At 43.0% G+C, this 26,419-nt stretch overlaps 1 protein-coding gene across 3 annotated transcripts in view; it reads right to left on the bottom strand.

Annotated features, from left to right (window-relative positions):
* The window catches only part of ZC3H7B (zinc finger CCCH-type containing 7B), a 261,601-nt gene that overhangs the window by 194,690 nt on the left and 40,492 nt on the right, over positions 1 to 26,419 (bottom strand). For all 3 annotated transcript variants that reach the window (XR_013608872.1, XM_078683046.1, XM_078683037.1), the window contains exon 2: positions 765 to 827. Coding sequence is in view for 2 of the 3 variants with exons in the window: in XM_078683046.1 (XP_078539172.1) it covers positions 765 to 817 (53 nt within the window). In the remaining variant the exon portion in view is untranslated. The remainder of the gene's footprint in view (positions 1 to 764; positions 828 to 26,419) is intronic.

Below are 26,419 nucleotides of genomic sequence, written 5' to 3'. Positions count from 1 at the left end.
AAATACCTCTTAATGTTTTATGAAACATGTTTATTCACTTAAAGTACCTCCCTTTCAAACAAATGGTTTTTTCTGTCATAAATATGTCACCATGTCTACAGGCGAGTGAGAGAAAGATGCTCGGTGTTTGTAAATGTGACACTTGGAAATGGGAGAAAATTTCAATGGTGGGTTTTATGGAATACAAATAAACCAAGTTAACACTTCAGTTTAGTTTACTCAATACAGTGGCATTTTTATAGGTGAAAAATACAGCCATTATTTTAAGTTGGAGAAATTTAAAGTGCAGAAGAATGTTCTATACTCTGAACACTTCTGCTGCAAAAGTTTCTGCAGTTTAAATTTCTCCCATTTGTCTTATACATATAATGGTGCCACATATGGCAAAACGTATGCCCTGTGCCACAAGTACATATGACACAGTCTCTCAGTCACCTGTACACATATATTCCATTCATATGCACACATGTTCATACATCTCCAAATATCATGCTCTCAATGACACACATGGCAGCTTTGTCAGAGTGCCCCAAGTCAAATTATTTTGTTCAAACCATAGCATCTGGCTATATGGACATTAGGCTTAAAGCCAATTAAGATGAGTGTGGGGGCATCTGGTAAAATTGCGCAAGTTGCTTAGCCTTCAGTAGCTCACGATGATTTTCACAGATTCTCACTACAGAAAAGGTTGGAGATCCCTGTATTACAGAGACAACAAATACTCCAAAGCTCAGAATCAAGGAGACAAAGTACAGCCCACTTACTGTATAAACTGCAGCCCCTTTTCAATCTCCTGCCGCCGCCTTTGCCTTTCCATGGTGAAGAATCTGGGGGAGAAGAGAAAGCGAGTATTACGCAGCCAATAATATTACTGACAAAACGCTGGGCTGAAGCACATATTGCATTGCTATCCAATTACTAGATTTCTAACCTGTCTTGAGATCAAATCGGACAATAAAAGCATCTGCTATTTGTGATATTCTTTTCCCACTTGTTCATCTTGTCGTTTCATTTTTTCTTAAAACAGACTTTAGTTACAGACTGTATGATTCTTTTTTTAAGATTAAAAGGAGCGTATGTGTAAAACAGCACAAAAAACACACCAGCCTGGGTTGGACGACCCAAGAAAAATGCATTATTACTACTGTTATTCAAATGTTTTGTTTATAATTAGTCCTTTCAAGGTTCACAGTTTTCTACAGTGAGGGTACAGTCAGTTGTCCAGTTCCTGATTTGAGGTCACTGTCTGAATCTTTGCAGAGACATCAGAGTCTGACACTGGGTCCTGCAGTGAAGCTAATCTGAATTGAAGGAACTTGGTAAAATGTCAATCAACTTTTACATTTGCAGAGTAATGTCTGGTGGCACTCCAGCAACGTAGAGCGACAGCAAATTTCTGGAGAAGTCCCTGTTTAATATTAGTTTTAAGGTAGCATGTCAAAGTCAGATGCATGGTTCCCGGTGAGATGTTACTGCCCTTTGGGCACCAGGTCCAAGAGTGACGTCAGAGCCATTGATGTCAGGTTCCTGGAGCAACTTTATAGGCAGACAGCAGGTTCCAGAATTGATGTTACTGTCAGACGTCAGGTTTCTGCAGTGATCTCAAAGGTAAATAGCCAGTCTCTGGAGCGATGTCACAGCTTTACATCAAGGTCTGGCAGTGATTTAGCTGTGGGACGTCCGTTTTTTGTAATTAAGTCGGTTAATGTCATTGCACGCATCAGATTCCTTAAATGATGTCACAGCACAATGCCCAGTTCTTTAAGTGATGCCACAAGCTTCTTAAGTTAGATTCCTGAAATGGATAATTGCTCTCACTCTAAACAAAGTGCTCAGACTGTGAAATCACTTGAGGAGCTAGACATTCCCCGCCGGAGTGCTGTTTCCTTTCTTTAAAGGGGAGGATTGTGAGCATTATATATTGCGGGGTCCACGGCCCGCTAACAGCACCCGCTCCAGAGTGCCCGGGATTTTTCTGTGGAAAACGGAGCGTCTTTCATTCCCGAGCACCGCCGTAACTGCGAAAGGATAGACGAGAGGACCGCAGCCACACTACGCGGCGAAAATCTCTCTGACCGCTGGTTGGGGACGAGTGCTTCGGCCTAGCTGGTGAGTCCTTTATCCTAATTTCCTTGCAATTGCAAAGTGAATTGCATATCACGGCAGAGCGTCCGGGCGGATGACAGCCACAGCGAAGCTCGATTAAGTAAGAATACGAGCGCAGCAATCGGTAGAAATACTTACCATTACCTGCTATTAGTATAGATGTGTTTGGCGAGGAAGAGCGTCGCGCTCTTGCTCAAGACATGTTTAAAAGGCGTGACAGACCACTGGCAACGACGGCTCCGTCTTCTGATACGGGAATGGGGAATAACAAGCTGAATGAGGCAATATACAAACTGGAGAAACTACATGAACGTGAAATACGGAAGTGGTGGGAGGCCACCAGCCTGAGCAGCTACATTGAGGTGAGGCGGGTACCAACGGGACTCAGAGTCTATACAGTACCATCATATGAGCACCCAGACCCCCAACTGTTAACAGATTGGCACGAACAAACGCAGAGTTATTGTGAGGGGATACTCAAGCTACTGGTCAAATATGCGTGGAGCGACAGGGACAGGGCACTGGCTGAAATTAAGACCTTGGAGGAAGATATCGACAAAGAGGAGGATACTGCCAAGGTGAAAGAGCTTAAGGAGGCAATGAAAAAACGCCTAATTAGATATCAGCAGAAAATCATGACGCGCAAACCAGAAAAGTTCAAGCGCGATGAGACTGACTACCGCCAAGGCCGTGTCCTAATGTTCGCTAAGAAATACAACGCACCACGAAAGGCCATGAACCAGGGTACCTTGGTGACCCCCAACTCAAGTGTAGCAACCTCAGAATCGGAGGCCACAGCCGAGGAATCGGGTAATGAACAGCACGACCGTGGTAATGAACGAAGGAGAGTGGCTGTTCCTTTTCACACCGAGTTCCAGCTGATTCGACAGAATTGGCTGAGGGGGGGGGGGGGAGAACAAGCCCCCAGAGCAACAAGAAGAAGGAGAACCCGGAGATCAGGGGGCGGCGGCAAAAGGAAGAGGGAGGGGAAGAGCAAAACCCCAAAACCGATCCTACCGCAGCAACAAGAAGAAGTAAGGGGTAACACACAGACTAAGGCCACTAATTTAACTGTGATCAACCTCACGGACCACACCCTTACAGCTGAACAACACAAACTCTTAAGCTTAGGGCTCACCTTCTGTCCGTACACCAATCTGGAATACACGCAAACAAAAATAGATCTTTTTAGGTTCACCAGGAGACTAAAACTACACAAACATTTCAAATTAAGACCGCATACCAAAAGGATCATCTAAATATGGTACAAGACTTACAGCTACGGATGCCTTGGTAGGCAATGACCCGCCTTGCATCGAAGCTATGGAAGCTCTAAGAACTGAAACAGACAATGCAGATGTTACGGGAATGGATATGGTGCAAAGAGCGACATTGAGGGGAATTGAACAAGAGCATGATGAAAGTCATTTCAAAAGTCTCTCTACATTTATTCCCCAGTCACCATGGGATGCCATTGATGCTTTTTCGGAGGCCATAACGATGGAATTAGTCAAGCAGAGGAAGGAAACCGGCATAAATTCATATAACATCACAGAGCCACAGAAAAAAGCCTTACAAGAACTAATGAATAATAAGAAAATCATCATAAAACCCTCGGACAAGGGGGGGGGGAACGTTGTACTGATGTCTAGGGATTACTATCGTGAAGAAGCGATGAGGCAACTCTCCGATTCGAAATTCTATTCCATCACCACCAGGTGTCTACGAAGCTAGCATCAGACAATATGATGATTTGGTTCTCAAGTGGTACAACCTTTCCATGCTAGGGAAGGATGAGCATATCTTCCTGCGCAGCAATAATCCCATGATACCGACTTTTTATCACCTGCCCAAGCTGCATAAAAATAACACCTTACCACCAGGCCAACCCATTGTGGCTTCTACCGATGGGTTAACTGAAAATATGTCCAAATTTGTGGACAATTACATCTTCCCACTTGTCTTGGAGCTGAAGTCTTATATCCAAGATACTAAAGACTTTTTGAGTAAAGTGTCAACGATGGAATGGAAATCAGACTATCTATTTCTGGTGATGGATATCACCAGTCTCTATACCATCATCGACCATACCCACGGACTGGCTGCTATCGAATACTATCTAGGCAGACGCCAAATTCGTTTTGCACATCATAACATCAAGTGAATTGAATTTGTGCAGTTTTGCCTAACTCACAACATTTTTCTGTTTGAGGATAGTTTCTATAGACAGATTTCTGGTATGGCGATGGGCACCTGCTTCGCCCCCAGCTACGCGAACTTGTTCGTTGGCTGGTGGGAGGAGCGGGTGCCCAGGAGCTGGAAGGAAGGCCAAGAAAGTGGCTGGGTGGTACATTGGTACCACTACACAGATGACTTGTTCATCGTGTGGCAAGGTATCAAGGACATGGCAGAGAAATATATCCAATCTCTTAATGACAACATCTACAACATACACCTATCGGGTACAATTAGTGGGGTGGCAGCCAACTACTTGGACCTTAAGGTGTATGTTGAAAATGGCCATGTCCATACCTCACTGTACCGTAAAGAGACAGCGGGGAACTCTATCCTGTTTGCTAAAAGTGGACATCCACCCAGACTTATCAATAGTATCCCCTATGGGGAACTATTGAGAATCAAGAGGAACAGCACCCAAGACCAGGAATTCGAGGCGGCTGCCTCTGATTCCATGGCCCGCTTTCGCCTAAGAGGGTATGACGAGGCACTTTTACAAAGCACTCTGAAAAAAGTCAAGAAGGTCCCTAGGGAGGAACTGCTCAAAAAGAAACATAAAGGACCTAATCCCCCTACGAAAGATACATTTAGGATGATAACACCATATTCCACAGGTGCCGACAGACTAAAAGCCATGATGCGCAAGAACTGGCACATCTTGCTTACCGATGAGGTCATAAAAGATGACTTGCCACCATGCCTATTGGTGACCTTTAGCAAGGCCAGGTCCCTTGGCGACATTTTGGTACATAGTCATCTGGAAGCCCCTAGTATCCATTCTAACACCTTGAGGGAAATGAGCGGGTTCTTTCCATGTGGAACAGCCGTAGGGTACTTCAATATGACATCCCGGATGCGGGCAGAACAAATAAAATCCATAAATTTATCACGTGCAGTACCACCTATGCAGTGTATTGTTTAATATGCCCGTGTGGCCTACGCTACAATCGGGAGCACTATTAACCAACTCAAATTGAGAGTTTTAGAACACCTGAGGGCAATTGACAGAGTAGACCCCGCATATCCAGTAGCCCGACATTTCGCGGAACATCACAACAAAGATCGAAATAAATTACGATTCTTTGGGCTAGACCATGTTCCATGCAACCCACGGGGAGGTGACAGGCTTAGAAGGCTACGACGCCTTGAATCGAGATATATTATCGACCTGTCTACCAAGCACCCGAGGGGTATGAATAGTGGGGAGGAAATGGCAGTACACCTTGGGAAATGATGAATAACAACTACAGGTGTACCTTAACAGATGTTTCTGCTATATTATCTTGCCTATCTCTGTCGATTGTTTCGAGGGAGTCTAGTATGAGAATCAGTATTGTACATATCTGTGCCCTTGACTGTTCTGTAACTATTGCTTTGCAAATATCTCTAAAACACATTTTTTGAAGATGTAAATAATAACAATTTCTGATATTAGGAAGGGATCTTCTTTAGTATCAGTGTAGTTCTCCAGTTGCACCGATATAGCATATATCAATAATGGATCACTATTAGTTTCCAGGTCACATTTATGGAATTTCGGTAAATAGAACATGAATTATGAATTGTTTTTTTATTGCCATTCAGCTCTTGTGTTTCTTCTTTTCACAGTGTAAGCGGTGTGGTAGCTTTCGTTTTATAATGGTCATTTCATAATTTTGTAAATTTCAGTAATATGAATTATTGATGAAATCATAATATCTGCCTAACATCTGTATACGGTTCTGAGTATTATATTAAATGTACATATGTGTTACGTAATATTCACCTGTATAGGGACACATGCCGATCCACGGCTCTATTGTTTGAGACCTTTCTCTCTTGTGAACACTCCGATTTTTGGAGGTATTTTACCTGTTCCAAGATGGCGCCCACGGTGGTCCTTGAAGGGCTGGTCCCTTGTTGGTGTCTAGTTATGTTAACACACGTCTATTTAACCGGAACTGTTTGTTGACGGTGAGAAACACCGAAGAAGGCTAACGCCGAAACGTTTGTTTGCTGATTAAAATCGCTGTGATTGTTCCCGCCGGAGTGCTGTTTCCTTTCTTTAAAGGGGAGGATTGTGAGCGTTATATATATATATATATATATATATATATATATATATATATTTTTTTTTTTTTTTATGTATTGCCTCAGTCCATGTTGTAAGGAAAAAGTAAATAAAAAAGTAAATAAAACAAAAATTCCCTAGTAATACCGGTAGGGGTACACAAATCAGTGACTAGACACAAAGGGCTTATCAGTGGACCATAACAAAGGTTAGTTACTTCATAATCACAAGAGGCTATTAATGACTGAGATTACTGCTCAAGGTAAAAGACATGTTCAGTGACTTTATGCCTTACCCCACAGAAAACCCGCAATTCTTGTCACAAACCTAAAATAGTTATTAGTACATCTAATACATCTTAGCTATCAAAAAGAGAAAGTAAAGAAAGCATCAAATACACAGAACCAGAGGAAAGAAGAAAATACATGCTAAAACAAGGAAAAACAAAAACACTCCAGACAAACAGAGGCTGGGTAAAACAAGAAAAGCACTAGAAAATGTACGAGAAAACACCACTAAAGTTACAGAGAATACTAAGAAAAAAACAGGAAAAGTGTCAATTAAACAGAGTTAAGGAACTTAAGATACAATCTCAAACACCGCCCTAGAGACAAACAAGCATTTGCAATGCAATAGGTCTCGCATTAGGAAAGTTTGAGCTATTGGTATTGTAAATGACTCATTTTTTATTTATGTTTTGTTTTTGAAAATAGCGAAATTAATAGCTTTGTCATTTACAATGCCAAGTTATAATTTTCGCAAATGTGACACCTATAGCACTTTTAATGCAATATGTGTTGTATTTACGTGACTTACATGTATTGATATTACAAATAACAATGGATTTAATTTTTTTTAAATAATTAATACTTAAATAAAGTTGTCGTAATTTATAATGGCAATAGCTTTAACTTTTGTAAATAACGTTTGTGAATATTATGTTCAGTGTATTTTATTGTGACGAAAATCCAAGAACAGAAGTGAAATATTAACATCTTCTTGTTACATTTGTAATAAAGCTTGAAACATTGAGAAAACATATTTGAACCAGTTGTTGTTGAATGGTGCACAGATTGATGCTCTGGTGGCGCTGAGAGATGTTGTGGTGGCGAACGAGTGATGCTGTGGCGTTCAGTGATGCTGTGGTAGCGCATAGTGATGTTGTGGTGCTCCTGAGTGATGTTGTGGTGGTGCTGAGTGATGCTGTATGCCATGCTAGGTTTTGTTTTGCTATCCTATGTTTTGTTTTGCTATGCTATGTTTTGCTATCCTATGCTTTAATTTGTTATGCTATGTTGTGTTTTGTTATGCTATGCTATGCTATGTTTTGTTATGCTATGTTTTGCTATGCTGTGCTTTGTTATGCTATGCTATGTTTTGTTATGCTATGCTATGTTTTGTTGTGTTTAATATGCTATGCTTTGTTTTGCTATGCTATGTTTTGTTATGCTATGCTATGTTTTGTTGTGTTTGGTATGCTGTGCTATGTTTTGCTATGCTATTACATGTTTTGTTTTGCTATGCTGTTTGTTGTATTTTGTTAAGCTACGTTATGTTTTGTTGTGTTTTGCTATGTTTTGTTATGCTATGTGTTGTGTTTTGTTATGCTATGTTTTGTTATGTTATGTTATGTTTTGTTATGCTATGCTATGTTTTGTTATGCTATGCTATGTTTTGCTATCCTATGCTTTGTTTTGTTATGCTATGCTATGTTTTGTTATGCTATGCTATGCTTTGTTGTGTTATGCTATGCTATGTTTTGTTGTGTTTTGCTATGCTATGTTTTGTTATGCTATGCTATGCTTTGTTATGCTATGTTTTGTTATGCTATGCTATGTTTTGTTATGCTATGTTTTGTTGTGTTTTATTATGCTATGCTTTGTTGTGCTATGCTATGTTTTGGTGTGTTTTATTATGCTATGCTTTGTTTTGCTATGCTATGTTTTGTTATGCTATGTTTTGTTATGCTATGCTATGTTTTGTTATGCTTTGCTATGCTAAGCTTTGTTTTGTTATGCTATAATATGTTGTGTTTTGTTATGCTATGCTATGTTTTGTTATGCTATGCTATGTTATGTTTTATGCAATGCTGGTGAGGGTGGGTGAGGGGTGTGAGGGGGTGTGAGGGTGAGGGTGTGTGTGTGGGTGAGGGTGTGGGGGTGGGTGAGGGGGAGTGAGAGGGTGGTGAGGGGGTGTGAGGGTGAGGGAGGGTGTGTGAGGAGGTGTGAGGGTGAGGGAGGGTGTGTGAGGAGGTGTGAGGGGGTGTGAGGGTGAGGGGGTGTGAGGGTGAGGGGGTGTAAGGATGAGGGGGTGAGGGGGGGTGAGTGTGAGGGGGTGTGAGGGTGAGGGGGTGTGAGGGTGTGCGGGTAAGGGTGTGTGAGGGTGAGAGGACCTTATAAGTGTGTAGCGTTGCAGCTTTCCAATGATGGTGCTAAATACAAGATGTGACTGACGTGCGACAGGAGGTTCGTCAACAGCAGAGAGGGAGCAGTGGCAAGATAAAACACTCTTTTTTGGGGAGATACTGTTTTGGTATCACTCATTGGTATTGTATGCGCTAGCTAGCACTAGGAAACTTACTTTAAGATGGCCATAGGCGCTTTAGACATCTTTAATAAAATAAAATGCAATCTTAATAAGCGGAGGAATATTAACAAAATGGATGGATAAGAAGGATGGGCCCGTTTTAAAACGGTGGGGGCTTGGAAGGGTAAGAAATTACATTGAGCCGTTCTCGGGTCATTTTACAGCTGGAATTGCTTTTCATTTAATTCCAGCAGCAAGCGATAGCTCGTAAAACACTTTGGATGAAATGAAAGAGAAATCTTCGTGTGTTAGGAGAGGCACTTATATCTGCTTTGTTTTCTGCTCGTATGTTCTTTATTTTAAGGCGCCACTTCTTGAAGGAAGAAAGCATGCTAGGCAGATTTTAGCGAGAATCAGTAAAAAGAAAAGGAACACAAGCCCTGGCAAAGCCAGCAGGTTACGCCTTTATAAAATCTATTGGCTCTGTCAATAGTTTTACATATTACACAGCACTCTAGAGCTGCTGCGCAACAAAGCTTATGGTAAAAAAAAAAAAGCAATTACTGAAAGCTACGGAAAAGCGTGTTCCCATATTTGTTTCCCCACATCGTAATGTAATCAGAGCCGCACTTGTTTTTCAAAATATCAGTGGAATGGAATGGTTTATGAACATCAAGGTATATTTTTGGACGACTGGCGCGCAGCAAGACGTGCGGCCGCCATAACTGGTTGTTAAAACAAAAAAAAGTAGTTTGTGCGCTGTAAGTAAAAAACAAGGTTTGAACATTTTATTTCTTTTAACAAAAACCTTGGGATCACAGAGAAAGTGGTTCTTATCCCTTTTTAAGAACTACCAGAAAACCCAAAGTAAGGATGCAGGGAACCTTTGTTATAAAACATCTGACCCCTATATTTGTAAATTTGTAATTTATGAAGCATAGCAGTAGAGAGCATGATGTAGAAGACAAAAGGACTCCCAGGCCTTGGGTTCAACACAGGAAACACAAACGCTGGAGTCGAATAGCTGGGAAGGGGAGTTTCATTTAATTTCTTTATTTTCAATTGAGTGAATTCATTTTGAATTGTATATAGAAATTCAATGAAATATCAGCATTTGTAAAGCGCACATCTACTTCCAGAGAGGTGTCCCGGCGCTGGGGGCCGTCAGGAAGATTAAGCGAGCTATTGCCCAGAATCACATGGTGCTGGGTAACCTGCCGCCGGTGCCGGGGATCGAACCGTGAACCCAGTGGTACGGAGTCAGGCACCCTGGCCGCTGCGCCACAACTCTCGAATCTTCTTGTAACATGGAAACATTTTTGGTATTTTTATTATTGTATGTAAAATTGGTGTTTGTATATGATTGAGTTTTTAACGTGTGTGGGTTAATATTGCATAAGCTGAAAACCATAAAAATTGGCGTGCATGTCCTGAAGCCAACAGATGGCGCATGGCTTGGACAGTCGGGGAGTGGTGAGGAATGTGTGACTTTCAGGAGGTGCTGTTTGCGCTGCAAGGTTTTGTTGATACGGGAAGGGCTGTTTAAGGGAGGCGGGTGATTTCTATTTGACTGTCATTTTTGGGTCAGAAAACTAGCTTCAGACCGGTCCTAATAAAGCGGTCTTTTTTCTCTATATGGGTGTCCTGGAATTTTATATGTCATATTACCCGAAGACATAGCAGAGAAATCCACGCAGCATTGCTAGAGGCCCCAGAGGGGGATGCTGATAGCCTGAAACCCAATCTTAAGAGATCTCGTCCACCTGGAGGGGAGCAAAGGAAGAAACTCGTCGGGATACAAGAAGTCAGAGAAACAACAAGCATTCCCAACCCACTCCCGGCCGCCTATCAACACAGCGCGGCTGGGAGCGTTTATGTGGGGCTAATTGTGGTAAAGAGGCTAGAGACCACGAAGGAAGTACAGCTGGTTTATTGTAGGAAAGTAGCAGGAAGCAACCTCGACACAAGCTGGCCAGTGTAGTATACTAGTTTAGAAACCACTACATTTATTATTATCCTATCTTACTGCTCAGCCCTATCTGAGTGAATGGTAGAATGTTGAGTGAATGAGGTAATATAGAATGTGGTGTGTAGATGAATGACAGTTGGAAAAGAGGGCTGAATAGCAAGAGAGCTATTCCTGGTGGGGCTTAGAAGAAGCTTAAGAGAGACTTGAATGATACTTAAATGATTATATGATCTAACCTTGAAATACAACAATAAACTATCATCAATCAATACCACTCGGCTACAGATCATCTTATTACAGCCAGGCACAAACTGTCGCCACCTAGAACATTAGGAGGGAACAGAGCCAACTACATTCTGGAATGGAGAACACAGGTAAGGTTCGTGGTACAGCATAGAAACAGAAGAAGGTAAATATACAACACATCTCCTTCCGTAGAATATAAAAGAAAACATGTCACAAAAAAGGAAACTTAACGCATAAAGCAAACATGTCATGGAAAGGAAACTTAGCCAAAAAACTTGCCAAAATTAATGATAGCTAGCCGAACTAAAGAAAGCTAGAGATGTCAGCAATGTAAATTGAGCAATCAAACAAGAAAGGATCACCTGTGAAACTAAGCATTTCAATCAAACAAGAAAGGATCACCTGTGAAACCAAGCATTGAAATGGACACACGCCACCCCTCTAAAAAAAAATTAATCACAACAGAAATCATTCAGGTGTGCAGGGGGTCTACGGCACCTCTGAGGTCTGGAGGCAGACAAAGGAGGGTTGGAATCAGGAACGGGGTTGGAAGAAGAGAGAACGGGATCAGGGGTATCCCCACCCCCATCGCCCCGCACTAAAACATCCACAGGAGCAGACACAACAGGAGCTGGATCCTGAGAGGGAATGAACATGAACCCAGAAGATGGGGAATCCTGGGCAGGAACAGAGGAGGAAGGTGAAACCGAAACAGGACCAGTGCCAGCTTTCTGATAGAGAGCGACCCTCCTTAAATTACATTTTTCTCCATTAGAGAGAACTACATAATGAGGATAGACCATCTTTACAAGAAAGGGACCTCGGAATTTGGACAAACCACCCGAAAGGCGACCGGACTTTATTTTGACGAGATCACCTTTGGCAAGTTTGTTTGAAAAAGGTCCAGGAGGGAGGCACCCAGAATTCTTACCAGAAGGCAGACACACAGAACCCTTACCAGAAGGCTTAGGGACACCTTGGGCTCGTATAGTACTACTACCAGAAACACCCTTAGTAGTAGGTAGGCTCACAGAACTCTCACCAGGAGAACGCTTAGTAGTCAGACCCACGGAACTCTTACCAGGGGGCCTTGGAACACCAGGCACTTCACCCAAAACTGACTGACAAACCATGTCCTTAAGCCAAGAGGGAATAAGCTTGGTGCTGGGAACTCTACCCCTCATTATTTCAAAAGGGGATTTGGACTGAGGTGCTTGAAGAGTGGTACAATACGCATACACCATCTCACGAACAAGGGAAGAGACAGAAGAACTGCTGGAGAGGGCCATCTGAACAGTGCCCTTCACCAATCTGTTAAGGCGCTCACAAAGCCCGTTGCCTTGGGGATTGTAAAGAGAAGTCCTATGGTGAGAAATACCGCAACCAACCAAAAAGGCCTGCATGTCATGCGAGACTAACTGAGTACCATTGTCAGTTATAAGGACACTTGGAAAACCCTCCATAAAGAATAAGGACTTCAGGTGTTTGATGGTAGTTTCCGTAGTAATATCCTTCATGAACTCCACGGATAACCATTTTGAATGGCAGTCCACAATGACAGCGGCAAACCTCTGTGAAAGAGGTAACTCGGCCATAGGACCTATAAAATCCAAACAGATGGTATGCCACGGGATCTCTGGAAACTGCAACGCACCCATTTGGGACCCCACAGCAACCTTCAGTCTCTTTTCACCCACCTTGCAAGTATGACAGTCTTCAACCCAAGAAGACACCATAGAGTCCATACCGGGCCACCAGAAGTTTAACTTGAGACGTTGTTGTGTCAGGGTTTGGCCAAGATGACCCTCATGGGCTAAAGAAATGAGTTTGGATCTCAAATCAATAGGAGGCACAAACTTATCACCACGCATCACAACATTGTCACTGCATACAGACAAATCATCAATGACTTTTAGGAAGGGTCGAACCGAAACGTGGACACAACTCTCCCTGCGGGAACCAAGTTTAATCAGTTGGATGACTTCCTGTAAGACACTATCCCGAGACATGGCATCCACCCACTCAGAACGAGAGAAGGAGCTCTCAGTCAGTAGAAGAATATCATCAATCCAGGCAACATTCTCATCAAAACCCTCCAGACTAAAGCCAACATCGGCACCAGACGGAACAGCCAACCTTGACAGACAGTCAGCCTGGAAATTCCTCCAACCAGAGATGTGGGAAATGTCAAAGTGGTACTCCTGGAGTTTGGAAGCCAATCTCGCCAACCTTGGAGAACCAAAAGCCCCTCCGCCAGGAGAAAGGATGCGGATAAGGGGTTTGTGATCCGTCTTAAGATTGAAACGAATGCCCCATAAGTAGGGTCGAAAATGGTGAATACCCCACGCAGCAGCCAGAGCCTCCTTCTCAATAACAGAATAATTCTGTTCACACTTGGAAAGAGTGCGTGAAGCGAAAGCAACCGGCCTGTCACCATCCCTATGAGACTGCAGCAAAACAGCGCCAAGACCATGAGCACTGGCATCCACCAAGAGAGTGGAAGTCTTGGAAGTATCAAAGGGTGCCAGCACCTTCGCACTGCAAATAGCTTCCTTGATCTCCTTGAAACACATTTCTAGTTCTGGGCCCCAAGTAAATTTGCAACCCTTCTTTAACAAAGCCCTCAGAGGCAAGGTCTTCTCCGAGAACCTCTCCACAAATTTGGAGTAGTATTCGGTTAGGCCCATGAACGACCGCAACTGGTCCTTGTCAGATGGGCAAGGGGCTAGGCGTATTGCGTCAAGAAGATTCTTCTTTGGTTTGACTCCGTTGACTGAGATCTCATGTCCCAAGTACTCAATGTTCTGGACGAGAAAAGAGCACTTCTCCTTACGCAAAGTAAGGCCAGTGTCCCAAATTCTGTGCAAAACATTTCTTAGCACAAGGTTGTGGTCCGCCACAGAGTCTCCAAAAACCAAGATGTCATCTTGAAAGAACACTACGTTCTTCAGCCCCTTGAATATTTCACTGACAAGTCTTTGGAAGACACTCGCTGCCGATATCAACCCGAAAGGAAGGCGAGTAAATTGGAAAATTCCCTCAGGGGTGATGAATGCAGTGAGGTGTTTCGAAGATTCATGGAGTTTGACCTGATGATAGGCACTCTTCAGGTCGAGCTTGGAAAAATATCTGGCCCCCTGAAGAGTGGACACCATCTCTGCAATGTTGGGTAAAGGGAAGGTGTCCGCAACGACACACTTGTTCAGGGACCTGAGGTCCACACAAAATCTCAATTTTCCGTCTGATTTTTTAGAAATTACGACGGGCGAAATCCATGCTGATGCTTCTGTGGGCTCTATCACACCGGATTGAAGCATCTCCTCAATCAGGAGTCTCACCTCATCACGGATAGAGATGGGAATCCTTCTTACACGATGCTGCACAGGCAAACTACCCTTCTTTAGTTTAATAAGATGGGCATACCCCCGAAGCTCACCCAACTCCTCCCTGAACACAGACCCAAATTCAGAGAGGAGAAATTCGATAGAGTCATCATCTACAACCATTATTTTATTCTTTGCTCTTGGGTTAATAACTATATATAGGTCATATTGATGTACCCAACCTAGAATGGGGGGGACCATCAATCGAAACATAAACCTTCCCAAATATAGACCTTTTCTCAAAGACAATCTCAGATTCGAAGAACCCAAGGATTTCAATCTTCTGACCACTGAAACCTTTAGGGGAAATGTCACTGTCATGTAAATTCACTCCCTTCCAAAAAGCGTCAAAGGTAGACTTTGGTATGATGATATGGCGAGAACCAGTGTCAACCATCAACAACACTTCATGGGAATCAATCTTAAAGATGGCTTTGGGTCTGTTTTGTCTTGGATCATCACAGATAACATCGACATCGTCAATGACCAGGAGTCTATCAGGTTCAGTTACAGAGTCATCTACGTAGTCATCAACGATAGCAACTCTCTGCCTAGCTTTTGCCTTGCACATTTTGGAGAAATGTCCAACCTTGCCGCACTTCAAACATTCCTTGTTTGCGGCAAAGCAAAACCTAGCGTCAGAAGAGTGGCTAGTACTGCCACACCTATTGCAGAATCTACCTGTTGGTTGTTTCTTCGCAGGAGGTTTGGGTCTGTTTTTCACTACAGCAACATTGTCTCCACAGCAATGTTCACACTCCGCCACAGTACTTTTGTCAGAAACTACAGAGACCTCTTGATGAGGAGAAGACTTATGTGAGTCTAGGACCTTCATGCATTTGCTGGACTCCTCAATAACTTTAGCCAAGTCAATTGCATCTTTCAAGGTCGGGTTCTTAGCAGCCCATAACCTCTCTTGAATTTTTCTGCTTGAGCACTGGACTACTAGTTGGTCTCTAATATGTTCGTCGTTCATAGCACCGAACTTGCACTTTATAGATAACTCTCTAAGTCTAGCCACAAAGTCATCTATTGTCTCTGAGTCTTTTTGGCGTTGTGTGTAAAATTTATAGCGGTTCATAATCAGGTTCTCCTCCTTGGCAAATCTGATCTCGAGACGGTTAACCGCTTCCTTAAACTCATCAATATCTTGTGGATTAGCTCCTAGTGTGATCGGTAAGAATCTAAAAATTCTTTGCCCTTCCTTGCCCAGAGTACTCAAAAGTATAGCCTTTTTCCTTTTGGGCGAAAATTCCTGTCCGTCTAGCGCTTCAAGATAATTGTCAAACATTATATACCAGTCTTCCCATGGTATCTCAGGAACCCCAGGCTCGGGTAAAAACTGAGGAGGTAAGGTAACCACAAACTGTTGTGCCATTTAAAAGGTATTATAAAGTCAAAATAAGGTAAAACGAATAAAATTAGCACAAGTAGGTTAGGGATGTGATTATAGTATGAGCATACCTCTGTTGCATGGAGATTGACAATAGTCCTCAAAAGATGCTTTAGCGCTGTGACAGCTGTGACAGGAATGAGGAAGGAAGGGTTTCAGCGATGAAAAATCGCGTTTAAACAAGCTAAGATGGCCGCCACCGCAACTCGATCGAATTCGAGGCTTGGCAGACAAACAAAAGGAGCTAAGATGGCCGCCGCTAGGCAACAGCGAAAACGAGGCTTGAAATCCACCTATCGAGGCTTGGAACGCTAGCTTGAGTGTTGACTGAGCTTGCCGATGAAGGATCTCCTAGGCAACAAGCGCCAACAACAGGGAGACGATGACGTCGGAGCTACGGCCGTTGCAGGGGCTAACGCTGCACTCGAGCTTCAAGAAGTACTCACAAGTACGCCACAGGAGCACCATCAGCCGGATTTGAGGGGCACCACGTGGAAATAGGCGGAGTCCACACGCAGCAGGTTCGTTTCTTGTCGAGGATGTTCCGCTGTGTACTGCTAACTGGAACGATGTCTTCAACACATGAAGTATCAGCTGGAGGTCTACAAAGCTTGCTGGCCAGCGTTCAAGACGTCGCCAAAAATTGTGGTAAAGAGGCTAGAGACCACGAAGGAAGTACAGCTGGTTTATTGTAGGAAAGTAGCAGGAAGCAACCTCGACACAAGCTGGCCAGGCACAAACTGTCGCCACCTAGAACATTAGGAGGGAACAGAGCCAACTACATTCTGGAATGGAGAACACAGGTAAGGTTCGTGGTACAGCATAGAAACAGAAGAAGGTAAATATACAACACTGCTCTCGTGGTTGACGCCTCCCCCTGGTGCAACGCCGACAGGAGTTCTCCTCCTCCTGCGGCGCGACTTCGGCAGAGACGGGACTTCCTTTCTCCGCTCTGCATCTCAATGACGGGTTACGGGAGTCCCAGTTGTTATGCAACCCGGCTTTGTTCTCACTGCAACGCGGCTCCACTCCAATCACGGACCTGGTCTCGAGCAGGCAGCTCGAGTAGCGGCAGTGATTAACAAGGAGGCGGGGCAAATGAAACACTAAGCAGAGCGCCCGGGGGCGGGATGGGACTGAAAGTAAAACAAGGAGGAAGAGGTGGAGATTCCGCTGACCGCTCCGGCGCCTAACCAGTAAGTACCGATTCGGGGGTATGGCAGATCTCGCGGTGCATGGGGCGGGGGTGTGTGAGTGTGTGTGCGTGCAGGGGTGGGGCTAGGGGGCGGCGGCGTATGCGTGCGTGTCTGTATGTGTGTGTGTGCAGGGGGGCGGCAGCGTGTGTACGTGTGCGCGCGCCTGTGTGTGTGTGTGTGTGTGTGTGTGTGTGTGCAGGGGTGTGGGGGCTGGCTGTGTGTGTGCGCCATTAGTGCATGCAAGCAAAGCGAAAGCAGGGACTGTTTGTGCGTCTGCGCAAGCGCGTCTCAGAAGCGCGCTCACACGGACAAATCTGACACTGAAAAAGCGCTCGTTCGACTCGTGTCCACATTCAAGTAAGCAAGAGGTATACTAAAGTATACAAGAGGGTCTCGATGCTCGACCTAAAAATGGAGAAGTTAGTCAGGATGTGTTACTACTAAGGCAAGACTGATTCCTAGGCTGTTGACAGAATGATAGAGGTTGAAAATCACACCCGAGTGCTGAAAGATCCTCTAACAGAAGTGTAAGCTACTGTTAACCAATTGAAATTATCCAAGAGGATTTTAGAAAATAGGGTCGAAGTTGCTGAATTGAGTGCCCACGAGAATAACCCAAGCGTCATGAGCTTCCCTGAAGGGAAAGAGAAACCCAAACCTGAACACTTCATTGAACCACCCTTGTATAGTCTGGTAATGGCATCAAATGCATGGGTGAGTGAAGGGGGGCATTGTAAGTCCATTGCATGATGATGGGGAGGGGAGGCTTAGGGTTATTTTATCTTGTCGGTTTAAGGCATGACCAAATGCGATATTGGTATGACAAACAGATAGATTCCATAATACCAACTACTCAACAGGGTGGTGTTGTGTTTCGATTTAGATACCCTTATATATGTTTCCCAAATCATGCCCTTATACAGGCACAACTCTCATTGCCCTTATTTAGGCATAGAATCCCAGTCCTTTTTTAGGCATTGCCCATGCAAACCAAACACAGGCATGGTCACCTACATCCGTCCATCCCACGTCACAACGAGTTCTTGGAAAACCAGACCTGCTTGGATTATTCATTTCTCCAAGAACTCATTTATTATGCAAGAACAACTATTCCTTAGGGGTTCATTCATGATGTTCCTCTGCCCGACTCTACGTCAATGCTAGCCTTCCTAAGCACCTTTCAGGTATAAATATACCTTTGCTTACCTTGGCAAAACATGGCTCGGCTACACAGCTCGATACGGCTCACCATGGCAAGTTCGGAAGGAATTTGAGTTCCCGCCTGACGCACTGACCAGACGCTGTCATCCTCCTCACAGAGAATCCAGCTTCAGTGTTTCCGACTCTCTTCGCGGGGTGTTAGAGATGGAGACCCGGAAAAAGATTCCAACCTCTTTCATTCTAAGGTATGAGCAGACTAGAACCTAGAGGGACTCTTGGCAATACTAACTATAGCTAAACTAGACTATAGAAAAACAGCACCTCCTTCTTACCTCGTGCGACACTTAGGTTAGGTACACTGGGGTAGAACGAGCTAGAAGCACCAGATGAGTATTCACATTTTTAGCCTGTGTTATTTATGTATGTATTTTATGAATATATGTCGAAGCTAAAAACCATGCTATTGCAGTATTATTTTATCTTACTGCTAACGTTGTACGTATTCTACTTCGCATTCTGTCTTACGATTGTAGCAGTTCATATCTCTTGCACGAGAAATAAGACTGTTCAATAAAACCTTTTTTATTGAAACGCTTGTCTTTCTATTTCTGTGTAATTCTGCAGAAACTAATCATGCACGATTGACTGAGTGAAACTGTTATCTATTGTTTCCACGATTCTGATAACTGTTCCGATTCTAAGGGAAACAAAGTAGTCTATGTTTATGCGGTTGTCAGAAACTAAACCCTTCTTGTTTTTCTTAGAAAGTTTCTAGTGACCTCTGAGTTAGCTGGCATACACAAGTAATTAAGTTTAATGTACTCGATAGGAGCATACAGGCGTCAGTGCTATTCAAAAACTATAGTGTATATTATTCAAATGCGCAGAGCCTATAAGGGAAATAGGAACTACACTACATGGCACCCAACGGTTTGGTAAGACACTAATTTAACGCTAGATACTGAAGTTACTCAGTCGTAATTTTCTCAGAGACCCCTACTCATAAAACTCCATAAGACGTCTGGAGTGGGTAGGGATAATATACGCCATAGCTGAGTAGGACGAAAATCCTATTTATTAGATGTTTGGTTTGTTCAACGTTGAAGGATACAGTGTTCCAAAAATATTGTGCACCTGATCTTTGTTCCCTTGAAACTTGCTCTGCATTTTTCATTAAACAATGTCCGATACTGAGACTAACACCGGCAACAGTGGAGATGCGGCCGACCAAATTGCACCAGCTTTTAATTTTACAGGTTATAATGAAACCGATGAGGATGCTATAGACATCCCAAAAAAACTAAAGAGAGCCATCACTCTAACACTTATAAAACATGGCCTAACACCAAGAGGTGGTAGTGCAGTTTTTGTGATAGAGGCACATGAATCTTTTCAGACAGAGGTATTCTATTCATTGATAGTATTCCCAGGATCAAATCCAGTAACAAAAATGTTTCACTTCTACAAAGAAGATGATCCACCTGAGGAATATATTCCTTCCTGTTCAAATTCCTCTCACATACCAGGAGCATAATCTCTGGTTTAAAGGCGGCCTAAAACATTTCAATCACATTACCGGCTCGGTCCACTAGGTAGACTAAGAGCAACATGGCCGGTTTTAGCCGGCTACGCACCTCATCCTGACATCGAAGACATGGCAGACGTAGAATTACTTGCTCAACTCAAAGAGTTAATCAAAATTTACAGACAATTGGTTCAATATGTCATGCGGACTTTCACAGTCCAACCACCATTAGCTATTCCAAAACGAACCTCTCACCAGGGGAATACACAGAAAATGTCTCCACAGACTTTAAACGTAGTCATTGGTAAAATGCCTGCAAAATGTGAACAAATTCCATTCTGGATAGCTAAAAAAATTACTCAGATCGAAGCAGTATTTCCTGATACTAGCCCTTATGAAAAACACAGAATCCTAACAATCTGTTTACCGATGGGGATCACACCACATCTGGAAGACTGCACCACTTGGGGCACAGTCTTTGATACCACCAAAACACGTGGTGGTCCATTTATGGCGGTAATACCTGATGTCCTGAAACAAATTCAAAATGAATACGGGACAGAGCCTGCTCTGAATTTAGGTGTGAAATTATTGAAAAATGTCAACCTGGTTTTAACAATAATATTAAAGGAGAGGCAGCATCAGTGGCGATCCGCCAGAGCTTAAGGGAATTTGATGTAACAGAACAACAACAGGCAATAGGCAGAATAATTGAAAAATCCTATGAAAAATTAGGCAGAGACAGTTTGGGTGGAAAACCAGTTAAACCACAACCGTCTGAAGGTTCTGACAAGGACTCTACTAAACACAATACTACATCTTCTAAAAAGAAGTGGGGGGAAAATAACAAACAACATACAAAAGAGAAACGTTCTCAATCCCGAGGTAGGTCCCCTCAAAAGAAGCCCTCTGAAAGGAGGTATAACCTCAGGAATAGGGATAATTTGAGAAAACCGACTAGGTATCAAGATACTGATACACATTCCTCTCGGACCTTTCAGATATCGTCACAGACATCCGAAAGAAGAGGACGGTAAGATCAAAAAGAAGAAGAACGCGTGAAGTCCAAAGACGATAAACACGTTCAGAAAAACAAACCAAAACCTCAATTCTCCAAGAAGAAGGTAGCAGGTCTGAAGATCAGACGTACAGAGAATTCTGAGAACACAAGTCAAGAACGGAGAATGGGCTCAGACAATGCTGGACAGTGCAGCAGAAGTAACAATAGCTCGCCAGAACCTGACGGAACTTCTGGAGACAGTGGACTTGAATGAGTTCATACAAGTTGAGACTGTAGACACCAGGGTTAGTTCTCCACAAAAGTTCTATGAAATAACACTCCGGATGGAGGGAGACATACCAAGAAAAGTGAAAGCACTTTTTTGGGAGAGACTTTCAAAGGGTTATGATATACTTCTAGAAAACAGGACTGGCCACCAGAATTTGTCAGGGAGTGCCCACATGGGAAGACATCATGAGGTCAGCCTTCTCCAACCATGTTTCAGTTCATTTAAAATGTACTTATGCCAGGAAATGGGCAGTTGCCCTAGCCCCAGCACCCTACAAAAATCATATAGGATGAGATGAGGACTCACCTCACCACAAGATCCAACTAAAAGAAATCAACCAACTGCACAAAGGCAGTACCCAATTAAGCAAGAAGCTAAAAAACAGGTCAGGGAGATCTTAGATCAACTTGAAAACCAAGGGGTGATTGAAACATGCACCTCATCAATGAACAATCCTGTTTGCCGTTTCCAAACCAGACAATACATATCGTCTAGTTTTGGATTACAGGCACCTGAACTCTTGTTCAAAAACATTTGCAGTGCAAAATGCACATAGTATAGCACTAATGAATAACAATGTGTCTAAAAAATATAAAACCACATTAGACATTTCAAATAGTTTCTTTTGTCAAAACATAGCACCTGAAAGTAGGTATTTGACAGCTTTCTCAATAATGGGGACCCAGTGCCACAAGGGTTCAAGAACAGCCCAGGGTTATTCTCAGCAAGAGTAACATAGTTACTACAAACTTATGACGATGAGGTATTGTCATATGTCGATGATATCTATCTGACAGACGATGACCTGTATAGGCACTTGAACAGGGTGTATACCATTATACTGAGCTTTGCCTCTGAGGGCTACCAATTCAATTTCAAGAAATCAAGAATTGCCCACCTCAATGTCCTTTTCCTAGGATATGAGCTTTCAAGTGAAGGCAAAAGCCTGGCAGCTAACTTTTTAGAAAAGTGTGCCCTGCTCCAACCTTCAAAAACGCTGAAAAACTTACAGTCGATTCTAGGTTTCCTAAATTTTGGAAGAACTTACATTCTAAATTATGCAGAAAGGGTTAAACCTCTCTACAAATTAATCAAACCTGATTTCAAAATCATAAATTGGACACAGGAACACACAGATATCCTGCGTTCACTTCAAGCTGACATGTTAGCAACAAATCACTTACAAACACGCGTGAACGTACGCAATGTAGTGATCCGAATCATTTCGGATTAATGCAGATTCACCTACTTAACTTTTAATGAAGGTGAAAAAGTACCAATTGCATACAAATCACATTTGTATACACAAGCGGAATTGCGCTTTACATCAACAGAAAAAATTCTGACAGCATGTCAAACCACTGTAGCCAAAGTAAGAGCCCCAGCACAGGGGACACACATTATTGTCGTGAATCCAGTACCAGCCTTAGAGGCAGTTACAAAAGCGAGTATTCCGAATGCGAAAGCTTTACATCCAAGATGGATACAACGGGTTAATTCTCTGGCTGCAATTGATGTTGAATATGTTTTTGATCCTAATTTAAAAACACAAGCATTCCTGCAATACGAAGTTGAATGTCCTCTGCCTATTGAGATTCTCCCTCTTGACCAGTACGAATTTATATTCATACTGACGGATCAGCACAAACCGCTACGGAGAGTAAGTAAGCTTATAGTGCAGTATGGCCGATCGTTAAAGGTCGTATGCGCAATGGCAAATTCAGACCAATGGTCACAAAAACACAATCTCTAGGAGATAGTACAGCTCGGGCGAGCTGAACAACAAGCATTCCAATAGGTACTTGATAATAAGGATCACGAATTAATATATGATATAATGAATATTAGGATTACGCAGGGTGGCAAAAAAATTCGATGGTCTTCTATTAAGTCGTCCCCAGACAACCTGGCATTACTGTATAAAAGCGTCATTCCCCAGCTTGAGCGTCTGAATACATTGTATGAAAACGCCTCCATTCCTGATAATGATGTTAAATGTTTAGCTATACACAAAGAATTAATGCTGACATTAGCAGCTAGTTTTTCTAAACCGGTTAAACGTACTAACCGACAGGCATGTGCCACAAATCCCTGGTACAATCAGTCCTGTAGGAAGGCGAAGTCTACCCTAATTTCCGCCATCAAATCAGGTCACAGGGCTAATATTTTGGCTGCAAGGAATTTCTATAAGAATCTCCTTTCTCATGCAAAATCTGAATGGGAAATAGAGAAATGGAAGGCCATTAAACAAGCACTAATAGCGAAAGACGCCCGAACCTTTTGGAACTTGGTCCATACTGGGAAGGCAGAAGGGAAGGTAAAGATCGATCCCAATATAGCCGAGGAAGCTTGGTGTGCATATTTTGGTGATCTCTACTCTAACACCGCTTCCCCCCACAATCTGTTACCTATAATATCTTCGAGACCGAGTCTAGAATGCCCCTCCACCCCCTTTACTATGTCGGAAGTTACCCTTGCAGTTCAAGGGTTAAAAAGTAATAAGGCCCCTGGGCTGGACAAGATCCCCGGTGATCTTTTTAGAGATGAGCCGAAGATCTGGGTCCCCTACTTGACCGTCATATTTAATGCCATTCTTGACGGCCAAGAGCTTCCAAGCACATGGCTGGGGGCCGAAATTATTCCGATTTACAAAAAGGGTTCTCCGCTGGCCCCATCAAACTATAGACCGATTAGTCTAATTGACGTTACTCAAAAAATCTATGCCAAACTGCTTTTGCAACGCTTGCAAGATTGGATTAGCGAGAATAACATCCTCTCCCACTTGCAAGCAGGGTTCCGTGCCAAAACCTCGACCATCGACCAACTACTACGGCTCCAGGTTCTTTACTGGAAGCATGTGGTGATGGAAGGGGGGAGCCTCTACCTGACATTTGTGGACCTAAAATCCGCATTTGACATGGTGGACAGAAACCAACTTTGGAGCATATTAACAACAATGGGGATACCACCCTACCTATGTCTCCAATTCAAAAGACTCCACGATGGAACCTATGCAAAGGTTCGCTATGGCAAAAACGGCCAGCTAACAAGAGATTTTCCCATTGAGAAGGGAGTTAGGCAGGGATGCGTACTGGCCCCTACGCTATTTTCCCTCTTTCTAAACGGCCTCGTTGATGATTTAACTAGTGTTCAAAACAGTGATGCCCCTAACCTAGCTGGTGGTAAATTTCCTGCACTCATGTTTGCGGATGACACCCTGCTGCTCTCAAAAACATCTATGGGGATGCAGCGGGTGTTAGACCAATTTTCCAAATTCTGTAGGGACAGGAATCTGGTAATTAACATAGACAAAACTAAGTACATGGTGTTTAATGGCACTACAACTAATTGCCCTTGTCCAACTATGGATGGACGAGCCCTGGAAAGGGTAAATAATTTTACCTATCTAGGCCTGACCTTAAATGATAGAATGAGTTGGGAAACCCAAATGACTAGGGCTAATCTAACCCTTTCTCAGTCTATAGGGGGTATTCTTAAAATACAGAAATCCTGTGTTCATAAGCTAGTCAGTGTACCGCTGGAAATATATAAGGTGCAAACCAGATCCTCTACCCTATATGGGGCAGAACTCTGGGGCCATTGTCCAGCGAACGAGATTAGTATAACAGAGAATAAATTTATTAGACAGCTGCTCTCCTTACCTACTAACACCCCCCTAGTCCCACTAAGGTTGGATACAAATCTGAGGCCAATTGCAGAAGTAATTGCCTCACGCCCGCTTCTTTACTGGCGTAGATTGTGGAGTGTCCCAGAGCTCGAGTGTTATAGAGAAGAACTAAAAATTGTCATGGCTCGCCCGGGTGTAGGGAGGATAAAGTGGTTATCTTTTATAAGGGGGCAGGCGTCCAAGATTGGCATGGAGAATCTCTGGTCTAATCCGGAGGGCACATGCAAATCTATCTCAAAGAGAACCCTGGCTGAGTCTATAAAACATCATAACCTTGAAGAGGTCCTTCGATCAGCCAGGTCCTCTAGTCTCACTGACAGTTTTTTGAACTTCAAAAATGTTTATAGCTTTGAGAAAGAATTAGATGCCATAGAACCTGTCTTAGCAAAAAAATTGTTTCTCCAATTCAGATATGGTACACTACCCCTTTATTCCTATTCTGATAAATGGAAATCGGGTTTAGCTCGTCCTTGTCCAGGTTGTAATGATCCGAATGAATCTTTAATCCATGTAATCTTGTTTTGTCCTGCTTATTCTGCCAGCAGGAAAAAATGGATTATACAGTTATGTGTCAATCTAGGACTGAGGAACTACATAGACTATTTTAGAATTTTAAAAACCGACACTAATGCATTGATAGTTACTGCTATTGCTAAATTCTTGTTTTCGATGTGGTTAACTAGACGAAGACTGATCCGTTTGTAGTAACCCGCTTATTGTGGGTAGACGGCTCTGTCTTAGTAATAACTAGTTTTTTATTGTGTCCTAAAGGAAAAATTTTTACCGTCTGTATTTTATTGTTGTTTTTAATCGTCATATTATAACCGCACGTCAACTGATTATTGCAAATATGCAAAATGAGATCTAACTATGCATTGGATGAGTTGTAAATGTATTTTTTCTCTAATTGTAATGTACTTTTATGGTTCATTAACAAACCGAAATAAAGTTAAAATGATGATGATATAATGAATATTTACAGAATTGGCTTCAAAATGGTTTCAAAGATGCAAAAGGTGGCACAATCAAGCATGAAACGCTTTGAGAACAAGTAGTTCAGTTGCGAAACAGACTACAAAACAATCATGTGATACACACGCTGAATCATCAACGTAATGGCGTTCACGTTGCAGGGAACTCATTGGCTGATGAAGCCGCGAAGTGGGCTGTGCAAGCGGCTTCCGTAGCTGCAATGACACGTTCAAAAACAAGAATAGACAGTGAAATGTTACTGGCTGTCAAAGCTTCAAGCAAAGGCAGCGGTGCAGCGTTACCTAAAAGGTTTCCACTCAAATACTCATATACAATTGATGCGAACAACGTTCCGTTTGCTCAAATCCCTGGAGTGGGGGCTAGGATCATTCCAAACATGGAACATAGATTAGGACTAATCCTAGCAGCACATGAAGGGATAGCCTCTGCCCATGCAGGTGTTTCCGCCACAGTATTGTTATTAAAACGGAGATACAGGTGGCCAGGCATTAGGAAACAGACCAAAAAATATGTTTTAGAATGTGAAATATGCCAGAAGATGAAACTCTCCACTGTGAAACGTCCTGCGCAGACGCCCCTGTTAATTTCAGATAAACCATTAGCGTGTGTTTACCTGGACCACTGCGGTCCCTTACAAAGGGATGGTAACTATAAATATA

The sequence above is a fragment of the Lissotriton helveticus genome, chromosome 1_1 (assembly GCF_964261635.1).
Source record: "Lissotriton helveticus chromosome 1_1, aLisHel1.1, whole genome shotgun sequence".
Classification (NCBI taxonomy): domain Eukaryota; kingdom Metazoa; phylum Chordata; class Amphibia; order Caudata; family Salamandridae; genus Lissotriton; species Lissotriton helveticus.
This window is presented reverse-complemented; position numbering and strand designations above follow the sequence as displayed.